Here is an 11,702-nt window from a genome sequence, read left to right as displayed (position 1 = left end):
ATGAATGTTATTAAAGTTAAAAATCGAACCATGTGAAGAAAAGCATATCAAACATTTTAAAACATGTGAAAACTATGCAAAGCAATCTTTGTAAAATATAAAGCATGAAAAACCATGTGGTGGACTATAGTAGGAAAGTATGAATCATAATTTATTTAGCTTAGATTTACTTGAATTTGTAATCTAGAACTAAGTCATGATAAGATAAGAAAACACCCATTTTAGCATTAACTAATTAATCCATAGCCATTAAAAGAACAGTCATACTAAATCATCAATAATTATGTGAATAAAAATTCATATATTCTTGTTGGCATCAAAATATTTGCATTTTTCTATTTTACCAGACAATCCTTTAGCCATCTTTCTTATGAAACTTCTAATGTTACACAAGAATTCTCATCCAATTTTATCCATCCATAATGATATTTTATTGGGAATTATAAACAACAAATCATTAAGGTCGTATGATACCACTGGACTGTTATGTCCTTAGATAGGATCAATAACTTAAAAGATAGCTATCAAAACAATAGAGGAAGTTAAATGGTGAAGCACAAAACCTGGAAGCTGCTTTGCCGGAGCTGGAGACCCAACAGGGGCGACCTGAGAACACACTGAAGCCAACTGCTACTGCTAGTTGCCACCAATGGCAGCCACCATGTGTGCTCTCAGGCTGCTCCCGTTGAAGCTCCTCTGCTGCTTTTTCAATCATCTCAAACCTGATTTGCCCAATCTTCAATAAATATAGAAAGAGGAAACTTCACTTGGCCGTATTGGCAAATCACCCTTCTGCTTGTACTGCAAGAGAGAGAGAAGTACAGTACTGCATGTACTATAACGTACACCCGGCTTCAACAGTGTACTAAATTTTTCAAAAAAATCTCTGTACAAAGTTAATTTGCATGAAGTAGGTTTCTTATGTTTTCAGTTTTCTTCTTTTTTTTTTTTTAATTTCCGGAAAATGAACATCAAAGTTAAGTCCTAAAAAGAGGAACATCAAAATTGCTTGAATAAACCCAGGATTAACAAACTCAGGTAGAAATAACAATTGTAATAGTCAATTTTGCATGACAGATTTTAATAGAAGTACAGTTTCCATATACATGCTATATTTACTAGTCATATTTTTAGGAAAACTTCTCTAAATTTAAATTCTCCATATTTTTTCTGTAATTTTAAGCAACATAAAAAGTAAAAATAGACTACACATTTTTATAATAGAGACAATAATGACTAACCATCCCAGAAATGTTAGCCTGTTAACTGAGAGAAATCTTAAGCTTTCAACTAAAATATGCCATATCTATGCATTTTTTATAAAATTTGCGCAAATATCCCAGAAAAAACAAACACAGATAACCAGACATTAACATAAAACTTCTACACTGAATTTATTATGGTCCATCACTAAATACAAGTTCAAAATTATTTTACAGACTCTAAAACAGTCATCTTATCTTTATGGATTTTATCACCTGAGAAATACTATAAGAAGCAAATTCTACTCACCAAATTAATCACAAACCAACACTGGTTTGCAGGCAATTCGGAAAGCAAAATTCATCTCTTTTATCAAATCAGTTATATTCTATGGGTACATAGCCTTTCCGTTCATCAACTTTGGCTGGAGCAACAGCAGAAATCACTACAGAAGCTCCAAGCAAAATGACAACTAGAGCTGTGAAGTTGACTAAGAAGGCTTCAGAACCGTATTTTGCAAGGCCGCCATTTTGGAGGAAAGTAAGCTTCTCTAAGAATCCCAACTCTGCAGTTGCCACAGCTAATATGTAGACGAAGAGCCCAAACAAAACATGCCAGGGAAGCGAAGCACTCCGCAATCTGATGGCAGCACCGGGATAGTAGAATGTCACAAACCCATAGATCCACTGTAGAAGAAAGAAAAAAGTGGGATTTAAAGCAATGAAAAATAGGGAAATTTACAAATGTAGCACGCAATTATTATGGATTTGCTTATCTCACACCTGAACTTTAATATTTACACCCATAGCATTTTACCCATGCAGTAATTAGTGCTATTTTTTGATTTGATATGAAAGAATTGAGTGTTGTGCGTGTAAAAATGAATGTTTTGGTGTGAGATATGTAAATCCATATAAATTGAGTTCTATGTATATAGATTTGCACAATTCGAATTAAAGATATAACTTCTTAACAGCTGAGGATCTGCTTGGGATCAATTTAGGTTTTATCTTTTTTTAATTATTTATTTTTTTACTTAAAATAAAATATGTTCGGTAAGTTATAATATGTTTAGTTGTTTTTAAAAATAATTGAAAAAATTTTTAGATGTTTTGAATGTTTTTAAAAAGAAGCTAATTTATTTTTTAAAATAAAAATAAAATTACACAAAAAATTCACTAAATAAATATGTTTTTTAAAATAAAAACAAATATAAATATAAAAAATAAAAAATATAAGTGATCCCAAACAAACCCTAAATCATTCATTGAAGATCTATTGCATCGTCTACTGAAGTTTTCAAGGAATTAATCTACATGGCAACATTATTAGTAGCTATACAACCATTAGTCTATGATACGTAGAATGTAGAGAAGTAAAAGCATGAAGGAAGGGCATATTGCAGCCATTGATTTCCAAAATGAATAGTCATTCCAATATGTGTAAGGATTGATTACAAAAACTAATGGTTAATGACTATGTACATTCATGCCTTGCATTTCTGTATTTTCAATTGGAGGTTTTCATGCATAAACCATGTTGCACATCCAAGCAGAAATATATACATTGAATGGTTATTATTGCTCTTGATATAACTTAAGTTTCCCAATACGCCCACTCGTTTTAGATGTTGATATCATGGACATCCAAACTTATAAGTAAAAAGTTGAAATTGCATACTTAAAATATTTTGAAGAATGATAAATTTATCAAATTTCAACCTTTGGTTGGAACAAAAACTGATTTTAACTTCTAAAAATACTTTCAAAATCCCTCAAAAGTAATGATTGCAACTTAGCACACAACAAAATGAGTGAAAATAAAATCACCGTTTTCCAAAACATTTTTTAATTCTACAACTAAATGAGCAGCCCATACTGCCCTTTTAAAGATGTCGCACATTTGAAACTTGTTTGCCATATATACACTCAATACAAATCCAAATGTTTATTTCTAAAAATTAAATAACACTTAATTTCAACATGTCAAGCTAGCACAACTAGTCCTTAGCTCCTGGTTAAATTGCTGCTTATAAGTAGGCATATGCCAATCATATGCAATTAAAACATCCACTGGTTAGACCGAAGTATCAGTTATGTTAGCATAGCTTTCAAGTTTTTTTTTCAAACATAGCATGAAATAGAAGCAGTAAGACTATAAAAACATGCAACTGTAAATTTGAAAAATAATAAAAATTAAGGAAATTTACATATCATAGAACACAATTCTTATGTATTTCCAGATCTCACACCTAAGCTTTCATATTTTCTTACATAGCACTCTGGTGCTTTAAACCCTAAGCATGAAAATGTGTACTTCACTTTCAAAAAGTGATAATAGTGCTATTTTTATGTGAGATTAAAGATGAGCGCAATGTGTGTAAATATAGAAATTTAGATGAGAGATATGTAAATACATAATAATTATGTTCTGCTATGTACGTAAATGTTTTCACCATTCACTTTGATAAGCAAAACTTAACCTCCTCATCTAACTACTGCTACCAAAAAAAAAAAAGGAAAAGGGAAATAATTTCAGAGAAGATGATTTACTTGAATGCCATATAAGACGATGGTTCCAAGACCAACCCAAGAATGAAGGCTATACAAATTAGCAATTCCGCTGTCATTATGGAACTTGAAAGCAGCCCATATTCCTACTATACCCAGAACAATTGCTATTGCATGAAGGATCAAATGGATGAGCTTCTTCACTTCCTTGCTCCAGGGAAGAACCTTATAGCTTATTATTGCTGAAATTTATCCACATAACAAAATAAAAAAACAAAGAGAATAAGATCTTATGCTATCATTAGATGGCCAAAAGTTCTATAGTACATACCTTCACCACCAATGGCTATGAAGCCAATGAGCATAAAAACTGGGTGAAGCTGAAAGAAACAAATAGCAAGAGCAAGATGATGAAAAAATGTTGACGGTATGAAAAAAAATTGAACATTCTATTTGATATTCAAATGTATTAGGTAATGTTTTGTTTATAGATGGGGTTGTTTGGTAACAGATTTAGTAAACCTGAAATCCGGATTTTACTAATCCTGCCAACACCAGGATTTAGTAAATCTGGGATTTAAGACAAAACTAAGAGTAAATCCAAGATTTAAAATTTGCCCTTTACTTATGTTTAAAAAAGTTGAGTTAAATCCCACTTAAATCCATTATCAGACAGCCCGGAAGAAAATCTCAGTATGCCACCATAGTGAGATTGAAGAACAAAACTAAAAGGAATAAATAACAATAAGCTCAATGCATATTGAATTTCAGTTATACTTGGTGCTAACCTCAAAAAAAAGAACTTTAAGAGCTATGGAAGCCCTGGGACGTTGATTCCTTCATTTAAATAACATTAGTGATGCCACACTTAATTGAAATCAAGAAAAGATAATTTCATCTTAAAGTAAAATGTTCACCAATTGTGATTAAGGTTAAGCATTTTGGAAGTATCTTCAGATTCTTAACAGCCTAATGTAAGATGATCAAATTATTAAAGGGAAACCAATGCTACAATCACAGTACAACTTATTATCAAGTTTGGCAAGGTATCCAAAGCACATCATCACAATATTATTTAAAAAATCAGAACTTAAAACCCCATCGGACAATATGACAAAGGAAACACCAAATCATAGAATAAAAAGAACCCAAGGATTGAAAGCCTTTCTATTCAGGCTACATCGTCACCTTTAAGCATTCAGTCAAAGTCTATTCTCCTCATCAAACATGAGAATAATGGTCTGTTTGGGCAGCTACAGGCAAAACCTGCTACAGAAGAAATTACTGTTCAAACAGCTGTGGTGACTATTATAAATTCATTTTGTTTTCCAAAAATAAGAACTTAGAGACACCCATTTTAACAGCTTAGTCTCACGCTCCATATTCAAGAAGTTGATAAGACAAGTATGGGGCGGAAGATTCTAGAAAAGACCAGAATGTAAGGAGCCATCCAGAGGGTTCTAGAAGACTCTACCCAATTCTAGAGAAACTGAAAATGAAAGGCTCCAAGGAGAAGCCAAGTGTAACCTAGAAAATTCTAGAGCATTGTATGTAGTATAAGAAAGGATGTAGAATAATCCAGAAGGTAAACTATTCTAATGTATTCTAGAATATTCCCATGGGCTTGGAGGGGGTTATAAATAAGTGCTCCTCCCCTCATTGGTAATGACCCAAGCATTCAATCAAAGTTTTCAAGTATTCAAGTGTGAAGTGTTCCTTTCTCTCTACTCTTCTTCTTAAGAGTGTTTGGTGCTCACGAGTCCAAACGTTGTGAGAATTAAGTTGATTTAATGCTAAAGGAGAGCGCTAAAATCTCACGAGTGACTTGAGGAAAGTTAGTACGTGACAGTTGGTATCAGAGCCTTGGTTTGTAGGAATGACAAAGGGTTTCAAAGAACACGTGATGGAGTCGGAAGCCACGAATATAGAGTCAACTCAAAGAGCCACAAGAGCAACATGGGAGGTCCAAGGAGATCATGCATAGCTTTGATTCGCACCTTACTCGGATGGAGGAGACAATGAATGGCATGAAGGAATGAAGGCCCAAGTAGGGGATCTTGGTCAAAGGGTTGATGGACTCGAGGAGGAGGACGTCACCATCCATTCGACAATTAGAGGTATGATGCTCCAACTTGAGAAGACCTTAACGGGTCATATGGTTAATGGGTCATATGGCTAAGTTGCAGGAGGATTTGTTGGGGAAGCTCCAAGAGGTGCAAAGAGCCTATGAGGAGGAGATGAGTGACGTGCGTGATAGCTTGGAGGAGATGCGTGGAGACATTTCACTGTGCAAGAGAGCACTAGCGTCACCCACCAACCATCAAACCTTCGAATCTAAGAGGATTGAGGTGCCAAAACCTAAGAGTTTTGGAGGAACTCGTGATGCAAAAGAAGTAGATAACTTCTTATGGGGTCTGGAGCAATACTTCGGAGCAATGGGGATCTCGGATGAAGAGGCAAGAATTCAATTTGCCACTCTTTATCTTTCAGATATTGCTATGCTATGGTGGAGAAGAAGGCGAGGAGATGTTGAAAAAGGTATGTGTACTATCTCCACTTTTAATGACTTTAACAAAGGCTTAAGCAAGAGGGTTTGATTCGAGACTACATTAAGGAGTTGACAAGCTTGGTTCTTTAAATACTTGATATTTCAGACAAGGATACTCTTTTCAACTTCATGGATGGGCTCCAACATTGGGCAAAGAATCCGCATAAGAGACGAGGAGTGCAAGATCTAGCCACTGCCATCGCGGTTGCTGAAAGCTTGGTTGATTATTCAAAAGAGTCTAGAAAGCCTGAAGAGAAGAAAAGTTAAGATGTCAAAGGTGAGGATGAAAAAGGCAAACACAATGAGGAAAAACGTCGCGAATCAACCCCAACAAAGGCAAGGGACAAGGGGAAGACTAACAACAAGCCATATCAAAATTATTGTTTTATTTGTGAAGGACCTCATTGGGCAAGGGATTGCCCTCAGAAGAAGGTCCTCAACTCTCTCCTTGCAAGCCATAAGGAGAAAGAAGAAAGTGATAGGGAAAATGACATCGAGGCACATGTGGGATCTCTTCAACTGCTAAACGGGATACAACCTCCGACAAAATCCAAAGGGAGAGGGTTACTCTTTGTGGAGATGACAATAACAGGGAAGACCACCATGGTGATGGTGGATACGAGTGCTTCCCACAAGTTCATCTCCAGCGAGGAAGCAAAGAGGTTGGGGTTGTAGAAAAATAAAGAAGGGGGCTCCATTAAAGTCATCAACTCAGCAGACATGTCAATCGACGGAGTAGCTAAGGAAGGCAAGACCAACATTGGGGCATGGTCAGGTACTCTAAATTTCTCTGTTACTTCTTTGGATGATTAAAAAGTTGTCCTAAGAATGAACTTATTGAAACAAACAAGAGCATTCCCAATGTCATTTGCCAATAGCCTATGCATCACGGAAGGGAGTCAAGCTTGCCCAATGCTGATAATAAGATTAAGCAAGCAAAGATCCAAAACACTATCAGCAATCAGCTTAAAGATGACATTACACGGGACAAGGGGGGCAACTTGGTTATCCTTCATGATACTGATGAAAGAGAAAAGACCCGAGGAGATGGGATGCCAAAGAAAGTGGTGGAGGTTCCGCCAAGAAAGAAGAAAGATGGTTCAACAAGGTTGAAGGCGAGAGATAAGCCGTCAGTCAGGAAGACTTGCCGCATGACGCCCCTCTCCCATAACACCAAAGAGAAACCAAGGTTTTTCAAGTCAGGGGACAAACAGAGGAGGCAGTTTAGAAGGTGCAGGGGAAGCCGCAATGAGAGCATTATGAGTTTAAGTTGAGGAGAGTGTCACGCTCCACTATATTCAAGAAGTTGGCAAGGCAAGCATGGGGCGGAAGATTCTAGAGAAGGTCAAAATGTAGGGAGCCATCCAGGGGTTTCTAGAAGATTCTACCCAATTCTAGAGAAAATGAGAAAGAAAGGCTCCAAGGGGAAGCCAAGTATAACCTAGAAAATTCCAGAGCATTGTATGTAGTATAAGAAGGGTGTAGGATAATCTAGAAGGTAGACTATTCTAATGTATTCTAGAATATTCTCATGGGCTTGGAAGGGGCTATAAATAAGTGTCTTCCCTCATTTTTAATCACCCAAGCATTGAATCAAAAATTTTCAGTATTCAAGTGTGAAGTGTTCATTTCCCTCAACTCTTCTTCTTAAGAGTGTTTGGCGCTCACAAGTCCAAGCTTTGTAAGGATAGCGCTAAAGCCGCACGTGTGACTGTCGGCTATTTTTCTTAAGAAAATAAGATTTTAAAATTTAAATTTTGGAATTTAATATATATATATATATATACAATGTAATTTTAATTTTGTGAAAATGGTATCTTTTTATTTTTTGGAAAATGATGAGACCGAGTAGACCTCATATATCTAATAGTTTAAACAGATGAGCGCAATACCATAAATGATATATCATCTTGAAGGATGACCGTATCACTTATTGGTAGACTTAACTATCTAAATTTAAAAGTTTACAACTCTATTTTGGTCTGCAAAATTTATAGCCGACAAATTCTCATATCCAATACATAGATTAGATAGACTTTAGATTAATCTGGGTTCTTAAATTCCCCATAGGAGCAAGCCCCTATAGTTAATTACATCTTAGACAACCGAAGTCACCTAAGAAAACTCTCGATAATGATCAGAGGTTTTGTCTTCAAGAATTCAACGTTCAAGTTTTCACGATTGTTCATAGGAAACATCAAATGGGATAGGTTCAAATAGGAACAGTTATTTCCAGAATCCAAAGAAGTGAAAAGTAGGAAATGTCGAAGATACTGAATAATATTCAGTGACATCTCAAACTAATCCATGGTTTGGCTTTACGTCTTTGAAAGAGAAATTATTTGATGTTTCAGTCCTGCAAATTATTTAGATGTTCGAGACTTGTATCTGTATGTCATATGCAAATAGCCCGAGAAAATGTGAGAATTTATGTCGTACCAGACAACAACCTCAGAGAGCCTAAAAAAATTAGGACTCATATCGTACGATATGAAAATCGTAGAAAGTCTTAAAAGATAATGTGAGGATTTACGTCGTGTCAAACGAACAACCTCAACGTCCTATAAGTATGTTATTTAAATCTATCGAGGTTCTGCATAAGCTCATGCTTCAGTCTTTGGTAGTTGGCTCGACCATTGTCCGGAGATGAATCGTCAACCGACCACGTCGTCGTCTCGTTTTGAGAAGATGAGAGAGAGAAGAGAGAATAATAATAAAAAAAATCATGTCTCGAACGGTCTATCCTAGGGTATCTAGACAAGGGGTATCTACAGAAGGGGAAAAGAAGACCTCCAAAATGAGGTCAACAAATGGACCTCCAATAGGTGTGGTGTGCTACACAAGCACGAAGCGCCTATTCGCGTTGACCGAAATGATCAATAACTCGATTCCTCAAGAATGACCAAGTAACCAAGCTTGGGACAAATCGAATGTCAAGTTCGAAGTGAGGTGGAGTACGATTTTCACTGGGAATGAGTACATGAATTTTCAAACTGTTGTGGGATTTAAATTTTCAAATGATTTCAAATGTTGATTTTCAAAGTATATGTAAAAGAAATACTCAAAATTCGGCTATGATATTAAAGAATGTATGGAAAAGGAATAAAAAATATGACCCTGATCCCGAAGAATGTGGAGAAGATAAGTGAAAAAAAAGAACTATATCGACTCGGAATACCGCTGAGGAAGTTACATCCGAGCTGAAACTAGTCGAACAAAATATATCGTCTGTTGTCTTAGGATTTATTACGGGGTTAGAAGTAAAAATCCATACCCAACCTAAGCGAAACAGAGGAACTAGAACAACTCAGAATACCGCTGGGGAAGTTACATCCGAGTTAAGAGATGACAAGAGAATATATGTCACGTTAGGAAAGAAAGTACTGGGACTCACATCCAACCTAAGTGGTGACAAAGGAAATATGTTTGCTACATTGAGGAGGAAAACATTGGGACTCACATCCAACCCAAGAGGTAGCGAAAAGATCAGATTGAGAAGGAAAGCGCGGGGACTCATATCCAAGTCAAGAGTTGATCAAAGAAAATATGTCTGCTACATTGGGGAGGAAAACACTGAGACTCACATCCAACCCAAGAGGTGGCGAAAAGATCAGATTGAGAAGGAAAGCGCGGAGACTCATATTCAACTCAAGAGATGATCAAAGGAAATATGTCTGCAAATATGTCTGCTACATTGGGGAGGAAAACACTGGGACTCACATCCAACCCAAGAGGTAGCGAAAAGATCAAATTGAGAAGGAAAGCGCGGGGACTCATATCCAACTCAAGAGCTGATCGAAAGAAATATGTCTGCTACATTGGGGAGGAAAGCACTGAGACTCACATCCAACCCAAGAGGTAGCGAAAAGATCAGATTGAGAAGGAAAGTGCGGGGACTCATATCCAACTCAAGAGCTGATCGAAGGAAACATGTTTGCTACATTGGGGAGGAAAGCACTGAGACTCACATCCAACCCAAGAGGTAGCGAAAAGATCAGATTGAGAAGGAAAGTGCGGGGACTCATATCCAACTCAAGAGCTGATCGAAGGAAACATGTTTGCTACATTGGGGAGGAAAGCACTGGAACTCACATCCAACCCAAGAGGTAGTGAAAAAATCAGATTGAGAAGGAAATCGCGGGGACTCATATCCAACTCAAGTGTTGATCGAAGGAAATATGTCTGCTACGTTGGGAAGGAAAGCACTGGGACTCACATTCAACCCAAGAGGTAGCGAAAAGATCAGATTGAGAAGGAAAGAGCGGGAACTTATATCCAACTCAAGAGCTGATCGAAGGAAATATGTCTGCTACATTGGGAATGAAAGCACTGGGACTCACATTCAACCCAAGAGGTAGCGAAAAGATCAGATTGAGAAGGAAAGCGCGGGGACTCATATCCAACTCAAGAGCTGATCAAAGAAAATCAAAATTTAGGTACTGACCCCGAAATGAGAGTTGAAATTTGGGTATCAACATCAAAAAAAAAGAATCGGAATTTAGGTACCGACCTCGAAGTAAGGGAATCAGAATTTAGGTACTGACCCCAAAATGAGAGTGCGTAGAAAGAATGTCGAAACACATGACGTTTTGCAAAATTGTGAGAGAAGAAATTAAACCCAATGGGAAACAGAAACGATCAATTTGTGAAGTGAGGGAATAATCAAGTAAAAAAATTTCTTTTGAATTTTCATGACTATCTGCATTCATAACTGTGAAAAGAAGTTCTAATATATTGTCTTCAGACTGTCATATCATGAAAATCATCTGATATTAAATACAATGTTGTTTGATTTCATGTAATCAAACATCTTCTAGAATCATTACTGTGTAGTTCATATATCAAAATATTTACTCATTCACTAATACTGAAGACGCATGATTGAGTCCAGTCTTGTGAATCATCTAGCTGTATTTTGTTATCGACAGTTGAGTTGAAATAGTAGGTTGTATAAAGACTAGCCTCACCTTCTAACATATCATCAGAAAATATAAATGATTTCTCTTAGATATATACTGAGGTGTGTTGTCCTTAAACAATTTACAACTCAAAAGACCGCAAGTTCTCGATCTCAGGATCGGGTCTGAACTGGAATGATACTTTATCCTCATTCATCCATCTGAGGGTTATTTAAACCCTCGGATATGACACTCCAAGGATGCAGTGTTTGGCCACATCAGCGCCATTTCCCTTCAATATCAACACAGAGCCCACAGGCAAAGGAATCTCTACTGAACCCTGAAATTCTCCGTCACCAACGATATGAATTTCTATTCCAAACATGATATTGCATTTATTTATAAATGATACCGTGCAAAACGGCCTTGCCAAATCATGATGATCAATGTGCGGAGGGATACAGTCACCAGCTTCGTAGATATTAACTATACAGCTGTTTGGGATACAATTTGTTGGAAGTATATGCCAGGTCACCAATCGTT

The 11,702-nt window shown here is 36.6% G+C and overlaps 1 protein-coding gene across 1 annotated transcript; it reads right to left on the bottom strand.

Annotated features, from left to right (window-relative positions):
- Nucleotides 1–1,370: 1,370 nt before the first annotated feature.
- On the bottom strand, nucleotides 1,371–4,093 carry LOC110038581 (probable ascorbate-specific transmembrane electron transporter 2; the record flags this gene model as incomplete). Its single annotated transcript, XM_020743457.1, is given in 3 exon segments — nucleotides 1,371–1,889; nucleotides 3,756–3,955; nucleotides 4,045–4,093. Coding segments are annotated over 3 exon segments (558 nt in total), but the record flags the coding sequence as incomplete, so codon positions are not given.
- Nucleotides 4,094–11,702: the final 7,609 nt, after the last annotated feature.

Source organism: Phalaenopsis equestris, unplaced genomic scaffold (genome assembly GCF_001263595.1).
Source record: "Phalaenopsis equestris unplaced genomic scaffold, ASM126359v1 Scaffold233149, whole genome shotgun sequence".
NCBI classification, from domain to species: domain Eukaryota; kingdom Viridiplantae; phylum Streptophyta; class Magnoliopsida; order Asparagales; family Orchidaceae; genus Phalaenopsis; species Phalaenopsis equestris.
The sequence above is the reverse complement of the archived record's forward strand: the minus strand, read 5'-3'. Positions and strand labels throughout refer to the sequence as shown.